This window comes from Papaver somniferum, chromosome 7, assembly GCF_003573695.1.
Source record: "Papaver somniferum cultivar HN1 chromosome 7, ASM357369v1, whole genome shotgun sequence".
NCBI lineage: Eukaryota > Viridiplantae > Streptophyta > Magnoliopsida > Ranunculales > Papaveraceae > Papaver > Papaver somniferum.
In genome coordinates this window covers 12,032,911-12,048,390 of record NC_039364.1, presented here as the reverse complement: position 1 = coordinate 12,048,390, position 15,480 = coordinate 12,032,911, and the positions used below count along the sequence as shown (strand labels likewise).

General features: G+C 37.3%; 1 protein-coding gene across 1 annotated transcript; it reads left to right on the top strand.

Annotated features, from left to right (window-relative positions):
- Positions 1-14,820: 14,820 nt before the first annotated feature.
- Positions 14,821-15,480, top strand: LOC113294118 (ethylene-responsive transcription factor 3-like). Its single transcript, XM_026542537.1, has 2 exons — positions 14,821-14,829; positions 14,932-15,480. The coding sequence occupies exons 1-2, from the start codon at positions 14,821-14,823 to the stop codon at positions 15,478-15,480; spliced, it is 558 nt and encodes a 185-aa protein (XP_026398322.1).

The window sequence follows — 15,480 nt, the reverse complement described above, 5'->3', positions numbered from 1 at the left end:
CGGTAATAAACTGGTAACTCTATAGAATTTTGAGTTTTTCATTTTGAAATTGAATGACAGTTGTAGAGCAGACTGCTAGTTTGATTTATTTTGCTTCATTGTCTAAGATTATAAATTTTGATTCCTAAGCAGCAAGGTTTTACGGAAATATCAAGTTTAGGCCAAATAAGGCTCCTAGACTAACGGCCGGTTTTCGTGGTTTAGTTTTTAAAAGTTAGGTATGAGAAACAGGGTAAAACACAGAGATGTGTAAATGAAAGCCATTCAAACTGTAGCTTTGAAATTGGAAACACCGTGGAATAAATGCTATGTATATCTCAGAACCAAACTACCAACTTTAATAGGTTCTTAAAATTCAACACTAATGGCATAACAATAGAAAATTTTAAGTTGATGTTAACTTTGCATCTTTTGGATTTCATGCTGAATTTATGGTTGCCAAACATCACAACGTGAATTTGGTAGTATGAGAAGCTGATACGCATATACTTTTCGGGATACACATATTTTGTAGGCGAAGTCAGGACCTCCTAAATTTGGAGAAGTTCTTATCCAATTATATTGAGATGGTTTATCATTGCAGTTAAATTTGTTTTTCTTTGTTGTGAGGGGTTTACCGATACTAATTTCGATTATACCCGCGAACTAATGTGTTAAGGAAAACTTGTTAAACCTGTGATCTTTCCTTGTCAAATTGTTTCGGTAAAGTTATTTTGATTCGGTTCTTTACATATTATTTTGATACATCTAACGTTTTATCCACTTTGCAAGATTTGAACATTGGGAACGATACTCTGGTTGTCATCAATTACCAAGAAGACCATGTGAATACCTAAACAACAAATGTAGAAGTTCCTTTTTTTGAGAACCGCATGTTTACATGAAACGGTACCAAAGTAGCATCTATTGTCAGGGCCAAGTTTCGTGATGCGCACAAAATTCGTTTTGTGCTGTATATTCGCAAGTCTAACTCGGGGATTCCAAATGTTCAAATTTTACGAACGGATTGGCATGATACGGACGGATTCGCAAGTTATACCAATAAAATTCGCGAACTACTCACTAGGGTTTCGATTTGCTAATTAATTTCTTTACATATATTGGGACAATCTCTACCCTGCTTAACTTTTTTCCACCGACAAACAAGATAAACCAATCTATCCTTCCTGGTTTCATCTCTATTCTTCCTCAAAACCCTAAAAAATTATAGTTGTTTCTCTCCCTATTTTATGATGGATTATTTCAAGTTTCTCCCGGAAGAGATAAAATTTGATATATTAACTCGTTTATCAGCTGAATTGGCTATCGGGTATGCAAAAATTGGAAAAGTGTTGTTTCTCATCCATCATTCTCTAAATTCCACTTGCATAATCTTGATAATTATAATTTGTAAGTTTGGTTTTATTGCGTTAACTTATGATTACCATGATAAATATGAAGAGAGTGGATTATTTTATTATTTTGAAAATGATGAGAATAATGAGTCACATGCAATTCAAAGAATTATAAAGATTAGTGTCACCACTCCATTTCAGAAGATGATGATTAGCTTTGTGGGTTCTACCAATGGTTTGATATGTATTGCTCAAGGTCCATCTGTCAGTATTTGTAACCCCATCACTAGAGAATATGTTATTCTTCCCGAAATTAAGAGGGATTGTCGTGACCAATATGAATTCTGGGCGAGCAGCTTTTGTTATGTTTCCTCAGCGGATGAGTACAAAACTGTAGGAATATATGTGTCAAACACGAAGACCCATGTAGGAGTCCATATATACACTCTAGGAAGTGGCACTAGATGGAGAAACCTTGGAAAGTTCAATTTTGGATCCATCCAAAAAATTTATGAAAAGGTTTTCTTTGCCAAATGAAGCTCTTTACTGGCTTGACGATGAATTAGAAACGATCGTTACGTTTGATTTGGCTGAGGAAAAGTTCTCTGAAAATCTATCACCACCACCTTTGCCACCAGACATGGAATGGTGTAGTAATAGAATAGGGGTTCTGAATGGTTTGTTTTTTTCGCCATCGGTGATGAAGAAGATAGATTTTATGACTCATGGCTATTAAAACAGAAGAATAATAACCATGACATGAAAGTGAGTCACGAACATGAGTCATTGGATTGGAGTAAAGGGTTTAGGGTTAATGATAGCGAATTATTGGCCTTTACAAAAAGTGATGGCGTTTTAACTTACAGGTATTGGGATATTAACATTTACGATACTAAGACTTCAACCTCGAAAACAGTTGGGCAGTGTAAGAGTTTGATTAATCGAGTATCCCCTCACAAAAACACCTTAGTTTCTTTGAAAGAATTAGGTGAAGAAGATATAAAAACAATGGGAGTCAGTTGCAACTGAGAAGACAAAAGGCCGTGAGCAGCTAAATGCATATACTGGTAATATTTTGTTGAGTTTCACTTTGAATTTGGATAACATTTGTGTGAACCTAAATGCCATTGACATTGTCCTAGTAATAAATTATAAATCAAAACTATTGTGATGCTGTCGCTATATCATCTATCTAACATTAGGGGTTTGTTTTTATTTTGTTATTTTAAGCTATATTGCTATGTTAACTTTGCACATCGGAAGCTATATTTAGTTTGACTTCATTCATTAATATGTAGTACAAGAACAATAGTCGACTAGGTAGAGTTCTTTGTCATGACTAACATCAGTTAGCAAGGTACTATCCAGACTACTACCGGGATTCAGAACTATGATTCTGTTTACAACTATTAGGAAAAGCACCATAGACGTTGCATGCCTACTTCACAGTTGTATCAACTTTTCAATTACTTAATGTTGATTCAGTGACATCCCAAGCTGCACCATTAGCCAGCAGAAGCTCAGTTATTTATTATTTCTTACAAAAATGCTAGTACTTATTAAAACTGTAGATGTTTACTTCATGTCTAAAACTGCAGCGGCTTGGACATTTATCTGATATGTATTCAAGTGTTCTTAATGCGGAAACAAAACTTGTGTTCGTAATGTGACACCAAGATCAGTACTTGGTGAAACTAACAACTTTTAGTAAATTTCCTCTTCCATGAATTAAACAACACGAATTGTGTTTCATTTATCCATCGCCTATTTTTTTATTTATAAAATAATCTGCTAAGAAGTAGCCTAACTTTTACTCAGTTAATAAGAATATTTCTTGTAAAGGATGCTTGACCAGACAACTCTTCGATGCTCTTCTAGTATAGTGATTATTGAAAAAAGAATTGAAGAAAATGAAATCTGCATAAACTGCTTTGAAATCCGGTGAATCCCATAATGTGATCCATGAAGTCATTGAGCTTCACAAACATGGAAACTGATGTTTTGAAGCTAAGAACTTTTCGTATGAAATTCTTGTTCTTGATAGGGAGAATTTATAGTATTCCGCTACTTTGAAGTGCAAAGAGCAACCCTTTCTTATTGCACTAGATGTTCCAAAGCTCATAATTCGCATTACAGAGCCAACTTTATTTAGTTCTCCAAGATCTAAGAGTGAACTTGATGGAGCTATGATAAAGCTTCAGAAAGCTTGCAGTTGTGGTGTAGGAGATTTGCTAAGCAATGAGGTTTTACTATTTCCTATTATACATTGTCATATCAATTTTTGTTTATCACATACTAATGTAAAGCATTTTTACAAGTTTAGGAAAATGGTTTGTGCGCCTTGGTGATTTACTTTGAGCGATTAATTTAATAATTAGGGGAATGGATCTATGCCAGCTGGAAATACATACTGCTTGATAGCGATGGAATATTGCAGCTTGGGGATTTCGTCGTGTAAGGTTGTATGTTTGACAAGGGTGACAGGAAACAATGGAGGAACTCCATGCTTGTCAGTTGTTTTCTCCTTCTAAAAAGTTTCTCCTCCATGAAAATCTACTAATTTATTCCTTTTTCTTACTTTCTTCAATGCTGTGCACAATTTGAATTCAGAAATATACCCCACATATGGCTCCAGAAATTTTGCAGATGGGAAGTGGATACGATTTCAAGTAAGTGTTATTTTCTCATCTCTTACTATACAGCGTAACAGTTCATGATCATCAGCTGTGTCTACCCTTTCCATGAGAACTATTGATAAAGAACATACTTGTCTTCTATGCTCCTATGAGAACCACTATCTATTCTTCTGGTTTCTCTTTGTATAAAATATCATATGTCCGTTCATTGCAATGTTAATCAATTGACAGTGTTTATCTTATAACCACCTTGCAGAGCTGATATGTGGTTATTTGGGATAATGCTTTAGATTTGGCCCATGGCCATGCTCCATTGTGCAAGTACCCTCTGTCCTTTGATGAAGGTAGAGACAATTTGTGATTGCTTCTATACAACTATTAGTACTTCAGACACCTTGCAGAGCTGATATGAGGTCATTTGGGATAACTGCTTTATGTGTCTCCTGGTGGTAGGTTCTTCTAATGGCCATCCAGAATGTATCTCCTGGACATTCTTTTTTCAAACATGCAAAGCCTTCAGAGCTTTCGGTACCCTCCAGTTGTCCTTTTTACCACTGTGACCAGAAAATCAATTTTGTTTTATTCTCAATGTTTTCATTGTCGAAGAATTTTGATCTTAATGACTTCTTACAGCTCAAAGTTGCTGCACAACTAGCTTTAAAGAAAATATCCTCAGCAGAGCAAGAAGCAATGTCACATGTCAGAGTTTTCTTAGTATTGTAGGAATTCTTTTATTTCTTTTGAAGATGTTGGTGTATTTTTGAACTTTTTAGTTTGATAGACTTTGTAGCTGGACTCTTATCACAGGTTGGTGCAGGTCAAACACACTGTCTAGTTTTTTTGGAAATTTAATTCCTAGCTAAAAGCCCTCTGATCCTTTAAGAATATATTTGTATCCTCCAAGTCCAAAAGAGATATGGCGGCCCCTCAATTTGTCTGATGTGTATGGGGAAAGCCACAAGTGAGATGAATGCAAGATTTTGCTATTGTGGTTTAAAGTTCTGTGAGTCTTTCTTCTTCCATAAATTATGCGACGCAGATAGTATTTTGGTTTGTGATGCTTCCTTTTCTGATATCGCTAATAAATCTGGTGGATGCGGTCTAATTATCAGGAATTTTACACGTACCACTTAAGGTCGAAGTGTAAAAGCTTCAGGGGTGCGATCTGGTCTGAGCAACTGGAGTGTTTAGCGGTTTTGGATGCAGTTGAATGAGCCATCTCTCTTGGATTCAAAAGAAAAATCTGGAGATAGATTGCAGTTGAATTCAACAATAATTTTTGGTAAGCCTGGGAATCTTTGTAAGATTGATCTAGAAAAAGAATTTGATATATTTAACTAGAGTTATCTCGAATTGGTTCTAAGGAATGGGATTTTGCTCCAAGTTGTATAGATGGATAAGATTCTGCTACACGATCAACGCTTTATTTTCATTTTTCGTTAGTCATTTCAAAAGCACAAGGAGAATATGTGTCAAGGATATCCTATTTTTCCTTTGCTTTTTAACATTGTTGTAGGAGTGAAATATAGCACATTCATTATGTATGCGAAGTAAAGGTCATGTAATATGAGCTAAGATCATCGTGTATAGCCAAATTAAGATGACGTATTTGATGATGTCAGTATAGTAACGAGTAAAGTGTGAAGATCTGTGCGAAGTATAAAGTGTGCAAAGATGAAGGAATGAACATGAGCGATTGTAGCGAACGACGATTCCGAAAATAAAGGATTTATTAGCTGTCATCAATTATTTAGTACCTTATATAAAGGGAAAGATTATCATGTAGTGGAGAGATCTTGGTGAGTGTGTGAGATAAGAAATTAGGAGAGAGAAAGTTTATTTGGAGAGCAAGTAAAACCTTTGTATTATCTTGTATGCAATTTAAGATTTGAATGGGTAAACATATGATTTTCACCATGATTTCTTAATACATTGCTCAGATAGTTATACAAGTGTGGTTGTAGGATTTCCTGCAACTAGATCTGGCGCTAAAAACATGGACTGTGATAAATCCTGTTTGTTGGTTTATAGAATCTTGGAAACTTAGATCTGGAAATTTTGGAGAAGACAAAGATGAAAAGTGAAGAATCTATAAAGAAAGCAAGAATCATGACGATACGAGCAAGAGGAAGGAGTATACAGTGTAATTCTATAACAAAAATGTCAATCTCCGATGCTGATTTTCAAGCAGGAATAGCAGGAAGAATACACAAACGAGATTACAACGGAAAGAAGGTGACAACGGTAGAAAAGGAATCCCCATTAAAGGAATGGGAGAAAACGCAGATAACGTTTGCAGCAGATGAAATTCCGGAAGAAAATTTAAAACGAACAGATCCGTTAATAATCACAGTAACGGCTGAGCGAAGCAAGAATGATGAAAAGACGAAAGAATCAGAAGAGTGGGCGATTAATAGAACGTTGGTGGATACAGGAAGTGCTGTTGATATCCTATTTTATAGTGCGTTAAAATCCATGGGATACAAAGATGCAGATATGATATATCCTACTTAAAATATACATGGATTTAATAAAACCATGACAAAACTAAAAGGTGAGACAACGATGTGAATACTGTTGGGAGAGATACAAACGAAGATAACATTATGTGTGGTTGATATAGAATCACCATACAACATGTTATTGGGGAGACCATGGGTGCATGCGATAAAGGAAGTAGCATCAACACTACATCAATGCATTAGACTCCCAATTCCAAGCGGAATAAGAGAAATTAAAGGAGATGTTACGAGTGCGAAGGTCTGCCATCAAGTAGATGTAACAAATTATGAAGGACGTGCAAAGAAGCGAAAGGATCTCTAGAGAAAAATGAAGGAGTTGAAGAAGGAAGAAGAATTTCGGGTATACATGATTAGAACAAAAGAAGGAAAAGGAATACAAAGCGAGATACCAGAGAAGGAAGGTGAGCCAATTCAAGAGATTAAGGAATCAACACCAATGGGAGAACCAAGAGCGAATTCCACTACAGCAGAACCAACAAAAGAAATAAATGTTGGAACGGAAGAAGAAACAAAAATATTAAAAATAGGAACCACAATGGATAAAGAATAAGAAGAAAGAACAATAAATATTTTGCGCGAGTATAATGACATATTCGCATGGAGTATGGAAGAGATGCCAGGAATAGATCCAAATGTCGCATTCTACAAATTGGATATTAAAAAGAATGCAAAACCATTTAAGCAAAGAATAAGGAAGATCGCAACAACATATCATCCTCAAATAGAAGCAGAGTTGCAAAAAATGTTGGAGGCAGAGATTATAAGACCGGCAAAATATCCAGAATGGATAGCAAACATGGTTGTGGTACCAAAGAAGAATAAGAGGATCAGGATTTGTATAGACTTCAGTGACTTAAACAAAGCATGCCCGAAAGACAGTTTTTCTTTACCACACATCCCGCAGATGGTGGAATCAGCATCAGGAATTGACAGACTCTCATTGTTGGATGGATACAAAGGTTATTGTCAAATTCCTTTAGCTGAAGAAAACCAAGTGAATACCGCCTTTTTCGCATCAAGAGGATTATACTGTTATACGAAAATTCCATTTGGATTGAAAAACGCGGGTGCGACATATCAGAGAATGGTAGAGAAAGTGTTTGCGAAGTGGATACATACAACACTGGAAGTGTATGTGGATGATATGCTAGTAAAGAGTAAAGAAGCATAGGATCATATAGATAACTTGAAGGAAATATTCGAACAGATGCGAAAATTCAATATAAAGGTAAACCCAAAAAATGTGTTTCCGGAGTGTCGTCAGGAAAATTTTTGGGATACATAGTATCAAAGGAAGGGATTGAAGTTGATCCTGAAAAGGTAAAAGCAGTGCGAGATATGCCACCTCCGGCGACAATAAAAGATGTTCAGAAATTAAATGGATTGATAGCTTCGTTGGGGAGATTCATTTCACGTTCTTCATATAAGTGCAAACACTTTTTCAATATACTAAAGAAAGAAACAAAATTTGAGTGGACAGAGGAGTGCGACAAAGCTCTACAACATATAAAATATTAATTGATGAATTTATCCATTATGCACAAAACACCCCATTTGTCATGGTTGACTTATTAGTTGGAATTATAGGATGGGTTTATCAGACCATCACTTACGATATTGTGTGGATCTTGCTAAGGTTAACCGTCCACCAATTACTTCACCAAGAATCAAGCTCAGGAATTGAAGACATCTTTACTAATTGGAATTAGGTGTGCCCAAAGCTAAAGCTAACTTCAAACTCATACTTGTTCATTCTTTTGGCGATTCCAATGATCTCTATCTCAGAGCATCCAAAGTAAGAGTTCAAGTGATTCTTCTTTTCATAAAACTGAATGAAGAAAAAAAAAATCAATAACCAATTGTTGTTTAGTGATTGTAGGGACTAATTGAAGTGCTTGCGATATGCATTTGACATTAGGGAGGGGTTGGCTAGGTTGTGTTATAGCCCACCCCAAAACTAGCCAAAACTTATTTGGACCCTTCAAAGTGGCCCAACTTATATTTTTGTGCATTTTAAAATATGTGAGCAAGTAGTTTAATCTCATGAATCAAAGGATTTTGTTACGTAATTCAGACGAATCAGAGTCATGTGTTAAATCTGAGTCTGCAATCAAGTTGCTCAAAATAAAAAACAAACAGTAGCCTGAATCACGACAAGTCAAGAATAGATTCATATCTATCGTATTGGAAAAGACTCTGCTTATGTCACGGACTTCTCCTTTTCAATGGATTATCTCAGGGCAAGGGTGCATTTATATTGCATTCCCCGGGTAATAAGAGAAAAATTATGTTCATAGGAACAAAGAGTAGCAAGATCAGTCAGATGAACATTGTGCTAGTCTGTGCCATGAGTATAATGATGTTTTCTTTATAATGTGCCTTTCCTGTTCTTGTTGGACGAGGATTTAAGTAACCTGGCTTTATTTGGATATACCCAGATTATTCTGGGTATACCTAATGAGACAAAATCTGGTCATTTTGAAGTAAAACCAAGCCACTCCTTAATCATGTATTTTCTAAATGGCTGATATATGCTTGTTTAATTAACACTAAAAAAATTTGATTAGGTTAATTAATTCCATTTAGATTAGTTAATTGAGTAGATTGAAACTTATGAATTTAAGTTATGAAAATTTTGTTTTTTGATTGAACCTTTGTGGGAACATTTTTGATGAAATTTTTTTTGTTTTGAGAATATCTTTTGCGACAAAAATGAAAACACACTAATCAAACACTTCTATAAAGGGGATTGCAAAGCTGTTATATGAAATCGTACTCAAAATTAGATCAGAAATCAACGGTTACAGTTCTGAAAGTATGAAAGGTCGGCAAGGTCGACGAATGAAGAATATGCTGACTAGTAAAGGCCGGCATGGTCTTCGGGTGAAGAAAACGCCGACTATATTTTGCAGGCAGGGTCTGTGAATGAAGAAAATGCCGACTATCCTGGGCCAGCAATCTTATAGTCGGCATATAAATATTTGCTACGCTGCTGGCTATATTATAGTCGGCATGTAAATATTTTGTTACCCTTCCGGCTTTTGTCGGCAAGCAAGTAACTTCTACACAATGCCGGCGGTTGAAAAGTCGGCAAGCAAATAACTTATAATCTTCCCGACTTTAGATATCCCCAAAAGAAAACTGAATTTTGACAAATGCAATTCACTTTATTCATGCAATTTTTGTAACTACATTGATTGAAACATAAAATCTAAATCCTTGTCGACGGAAAAACGAACGCACTTATCATGTGCATCAAGCCTTTGAACCCCTAGGCGACCCTAGTGGACGAGTAATAGTCTCGTGAGGGTTTACATAGAGATCCACCCATAAAATTTACACCAAAACCATCAAGCTTCGTCGGAGGAATCCCTTTCATATCCGGCCTTCATGAAGTCCGGTGCATACTCCGGGATTTTGGATATCATGAAGTGATAACTTGCATCGAATGCAAATGCTACACCCCTTTCCTCCAAGTAGCGCGCTTTCACGACTTTATGCTATAAAAACAAAACACAAACTTATTTTGTTAGTGATGTTTAGTATGAAGATCAAACAACATGGATTACGTAACATAAACCACAACCATACTTACAAATTGTTCAAAGGACAAGTTGAAGTGTGAAGCGTTAAAAATCCGAGGTTGGGGAGCAAAAAAAAGCAAGTATCGCATTTTCAATTACTAAGTGCCTATCATGGACTTGTTGAACACTTCTTCCATTAGGATTCCACAATGATATGAGCTTTGGAGAACATATGCAAATAGGTGTGTAGTATTTTGTAGAGAGAACTGGTGTATTTATAGGATGGTGCCCGAATTTGGCCGTTATAGTGCCCAAGTACAAGTCAATCAATGCAACTGTACTTGCAAAATTTTGGATTTTGAATTATCCGTTGTGGTTTTTGTTTCCACAATATGCCGAGTTTTATATAGTCGGCAAGGTCGACATTTGTTACCATGCCGACCTTATGATGATTTTAGGTATCAGGAGTTGGTTTTCTTCGAAAAGGTATTTAGTTATTAGGGTGTCGGCTACCTTAAAGTCGGCAGGGTCTTTAAAACCATGCCGACCTTATACTGATTTTAGGCATCGGGAGTTCAATTTCTCCCGTGTAATCGCCGGAATGGTATTTGGTCATTAGCATGCCGGTTATTATCTAGTCGGCAAGGTCATAATTTTGTTACCATGCCGGCCTTATGATGATTTTATGCATCAGGAGTAGGTATTTTTTTGCAACACATAGCCGGAAGGGTCGATAACATAATACCTTGCCGGTTGTATAGAAGCCGGCTTGGTATTGATCTGATTACCTTGCCGACCCTGGTATGCAAATAATTTCTGCTGTCAGGGCCGGTAGCCTGGCAGTTCACAACCTTTCCGGCCCTGGTATAGTCGGCAATGGAACTTAAAAAAAGCATGCTGACATAAGTATTCAAACTTTACGTAACTAAACAAACCATTCATTCAATAACTAGAAATCCAACAGTTTTTGTCCAAAATACAAAAACATGTACCATAAACCTTAAAAGAAACATTTGTCCAACAGTTAACCTTAACATTTGTCTACCACAACTTAAAGAAATAAACTAGGAATGCATTCATTCACCACCACGGCCCCCCACAACTGCTACCACATTCACCACCACCACCACGGGAACGATCTCTCTTATTGTCAGCATTCATCTTGGCTTGTGCTTCCCTCCTAGATTTTTCTTTCCTCTTTACTTAAGCATCAGCTTTCTTGAACAATTCATAGGCATCTTCATTGTCAATATTGAAAGCATAGTCAATGTGCTTGCTTTGCTCTTCAATCGACAAAGGATCTTCTATGTCTTTCGCGCAACACAACACCTTCACAAAGGTCTTCAAATGCTCCTTTTATTTTCAATTAAATAACCAAAAATTAATAGCATGATTCGATAATGTAATCTTAAAACAGTAAGAGCAACTCTAAAATACTTACAAAGAACTTAAGACTTGTTGTCGGGTCTTTCGCTGCCATCTTCCTCTTACGAGCCAAATCTTCCGCAGTCATTTCCCTAATTACAGTAGGACAAGCCCAACCCAAGTACCAAGACATGTATCTCTCATGAGCTTCATGACCTATGGTCACCTCGTCCAAAAGACTCGTATCGAATTTACGGTCACGTCTTTCGTCCCAATGATCGTTAACTGGCGTTGGAGCGTAAGCGATGGCAATACTTTTTTGGGACGTGGTGCACTCACCCCTTACCACTCTAAAGTATGGCTCAGAATCGAAATGGGGTTCTTCTTGGATGTAACCCAACTGTCACATTACCCGATGTGGATCGTACATAGAATATCCATGGGTGAGCATCAAGGGACCATAGTACAATGCAACATCATCTCTCTTTTGGATGAAACCTTGATTTCTAGCATCTCGATACGGATCAAATGTTACCTGATCCGCAGTCAATTGGTCAATGGCGATTCAGGGTTTGATAAGTTGTTGCGGCATTTCCTTATCTTGACCACCCTTGAAACTGTATTTCTGTCCTCTTGGCCTATCAATCGCTACATTCTCATTCACTTTGACATATGAGTTGCCTTTCACTAAAGTAGGGAAGTGCACATATATCCAAACCTATGTAAACACAAAGTTTTGTAAGAATCTTACATTGCAAGCCTTTTGCAAATATAGATGATGATTTAGACAATAAAATTACCTGGAAGAGACATATATTTCTGTTGACTTGCGCAGTGAGTGCCCTTGAAGCCTTTGTCAAATCATTGTTCAAGTAGGAGACCACCGCAGTACTCCAAGAATACTGATGCATCTCATTTAAGGGATCCAATAGTTTAACATATCTTGCATCGACCGAGCTTCCGGACTGTCGGGGAAGATACATTTTCCCAAGACGTATAGCAAATAACCTGCTGCGGTAGCATTGACTCGCACCAAGTCCACCATTCCTTCCTCATCAAATATTTTCTTGGTCCCAGATAATGTTCTCTTCAACTTACTCAGATTAAAATTCTTGGTTAGACTACCACTCTTCACCTCAGTACAGACTCCGTATGAACCTGATTCCAACCAAACAAAGCGTTGGTCAATTCAAAGATCTTGGTCCAAGAAATTTTACTATCGTAGCTGTCACTGACTTCTTTTCCCTCAACCTCGTTACCTAGAATTTGATGAGCATCATCGGGACTTATCGCCATCTCATCGAATGGGAATAACATAGTATCAGTCTGTCTGTAGAACCTCTCACAAAATGCAGATACGGTAACTATGTCATACAAATATTCGAACTCTCCACCGCAGGCCACAAGCCGGAGTTCTTCACAATCACTTTCACCTCCTCACATTCCTCGTCAAGTGACCAAGTTTTAGTCACTGAACATGAAGTTTGGCACCTCAAGAGACGGATGTCATGCTTGTGATCCTAAATACCAAAAACACAAAATGAAAAGAGATTCAAACATTTGAAGAAAATTTAAGATAAATATACTTAAATAAAAAACAAGGACGGGTTGAGATTACTTACGATAGTATTGTGGATTTCACATGACCAGGAGTCTTTGTATCCAAAAATAACATTTCCACCATCCGCCGGGGTTCCCTTCAAAGGATCACCTTGTTTCAGTTTAACCTTCAAGTGAACGGGAGGCATGTGGGAATCAGTTGGTTTAGTGATGTTTCTCTTCGGTCTTTCAACAGGGGCAGTTGCAGCTTGGGTTTGTTCTCCATCTTCTCCTTCTTCTTGTTCCTCTTCCTGTTGTTGTTCCTCTTCAACAATTTTATCTTCTCGATCCTTATCTTTATCTCCATTACCATCATCATCATCATCATTACCTCCTCCAACATGGGACATGTCTTGATCACCGTCATCATCATCATTGTTTCCTCCTCCAGCATCCGGAGTTCTTTCAACATCATCATTACCTCTTTTACCAGATGGACTCCATTGATCTTCATATGGGGTCTTGTCTGATCCCTGGGTTCCGGTGGTGGTTGAGAGTCATTTAGTACACTGATCTTGAGCGTCCCCGGTTCAACTACTTCCCCTCGATACATTGCAGTTAAGAGTTGGTCGCTTACGCTAGGAGGTCTTGAAAGAGGAGTAACACTTTTCTTCTTTCCCTTAAGCGACCTAAACAAGAAAAATTAAGAAAAAATTCATAAGTCGGCAGGGACGATAAATATAACCTAGCCGTCTACACAAAAGTCGGAAGGGTCGACTAAAAAATGCATGCCGGCTAAACTGCAACCGGCAGGGTATTATTCACATAACCTGCCGGATTATAACAAATATGAACACATGAGATACAAGGAATTTCTACATAATTAGTCGGCGAGGTCCATTACCCATACATTTTCGGCTAACAAACAACCGGCATGGTTTTATCCAAATACCATTCCGACTTTCATAATTCAAGGCATCAGGAGATACAAAAAAATTAATATACAGTCGGTAGGATAAAATTTATAACCGACCCGGCTAAAGAAAACTGACGCCGGTAGGGTCCTAGGTTGAATAACTTTCCCACCTCGTAAGTTGCAGTTACAGATACTAAAAATTCGGCAAGATCTTCAACCAAATAGCTTACCGACCAAACCTAGCTATAAAATGTCAACAGGGTCGTGAAACAAACACCTTGCCGGCTAAAAAACTGTAAATTCAAAGATTCGATTTTTCAGACCTAATTTGACATGCAAACATGAAATCGAAGTACTGGAGTGAGTTATGCTTTGGTTTCAGTGGCGTTGATCTCTTCCTCTTCGACAGTTTTTTTTTCACTTTCCTTTGAACTAATTTTGTAATTCCGGGGTTGTATTCGTTGCGCTTTCTATTTGTTTGTTTCATTTTACTAGCCCTCGGGAGTTCCATGGTTGAAGATTAATCGAAATTTTTGAATCGACCAGTTTTCAGTGATGGGTAAGGAAAAGCCGATAAGATAAAGGTGGAGGAGAAGAAGATGAAGTTGCATAAAAAAAAACTGATTTAGGGTAATTAGAATTATAAAGAGTAAAGGTAATATCTTAAGTTCAGCCTCCGCCTTAGTAATGCACCATGTCCAGGAAAATCTGGGTACACCCCAATCTCCCAAGGTGAAGTAAGTTGCAGGCCAAAACGAGTAGATAAAAAAGTAATGCAATACCCAAGAAAGCCCTAAATGAATACAAAAATTATAAAAACTTCCTCCTGTCGGCTTTAACGGGGACCATAGACGTTTCTTTTTCTTTATAAATAGCTCCTCATTATCTCTCTCACTCGTTTCCTAGTCTGAGACACAACCTCTTCTTCCTCTCTCTCTCGAGTTACAGTTTTACAGTTCAATACTACTACCTCCTCCTCCATTAATGGCGGTGGTAGAAGCTCTTCGTCTTCGTAACCAAACAGGAATTGCAGTTTCCAGTGGTGCTGATGAAGATCTCCACCATCATCATCATCATCATAACCAACCCCTTCAGCAGCAGCAGCAACAAGTGAAAGAAGGTCGTTATAGAGGAGTAAGAAGAAGACCCTGGGGCCGATTTTCTGCTGAGATACGAGATCCATGGAAGAAAGTACGAAAATGGTTGGGTACTTTTGATACAGCAGAGGAAGCGGCAATGGCTTATGATGAGGCAGCTGTAAGTCTAAGAGGACCTAAAGCAAGAACTAATTTTGGAAATGGTATTATTAGATCTACCCATCATCATCAAAATCATCAGCAGCAGCAATGGAGGAATAATAATCATCATCGTCAATTTGTTAGTACCAGAGATTTCCATCGGAATATGTTTTCTTCTTCGCCGTTGATGAGTAACGTTTCTTGTGCTCCTTCAGGTAAGGATTTTAGTACTGGTTATAGATTTCATGATGCTGTGAAAGTTGTGGTTAGAAATGAAGAAAAAAGAGAAGAAAAAGAAATCCAGAAGAAGAAGAAAACTCCATTGTCATTTGATCTGAATCTTCCTCCTCCTGATTATTATTATCATCAAGGTGATGATGACATTTTAACCCTGCTCACGATTTGA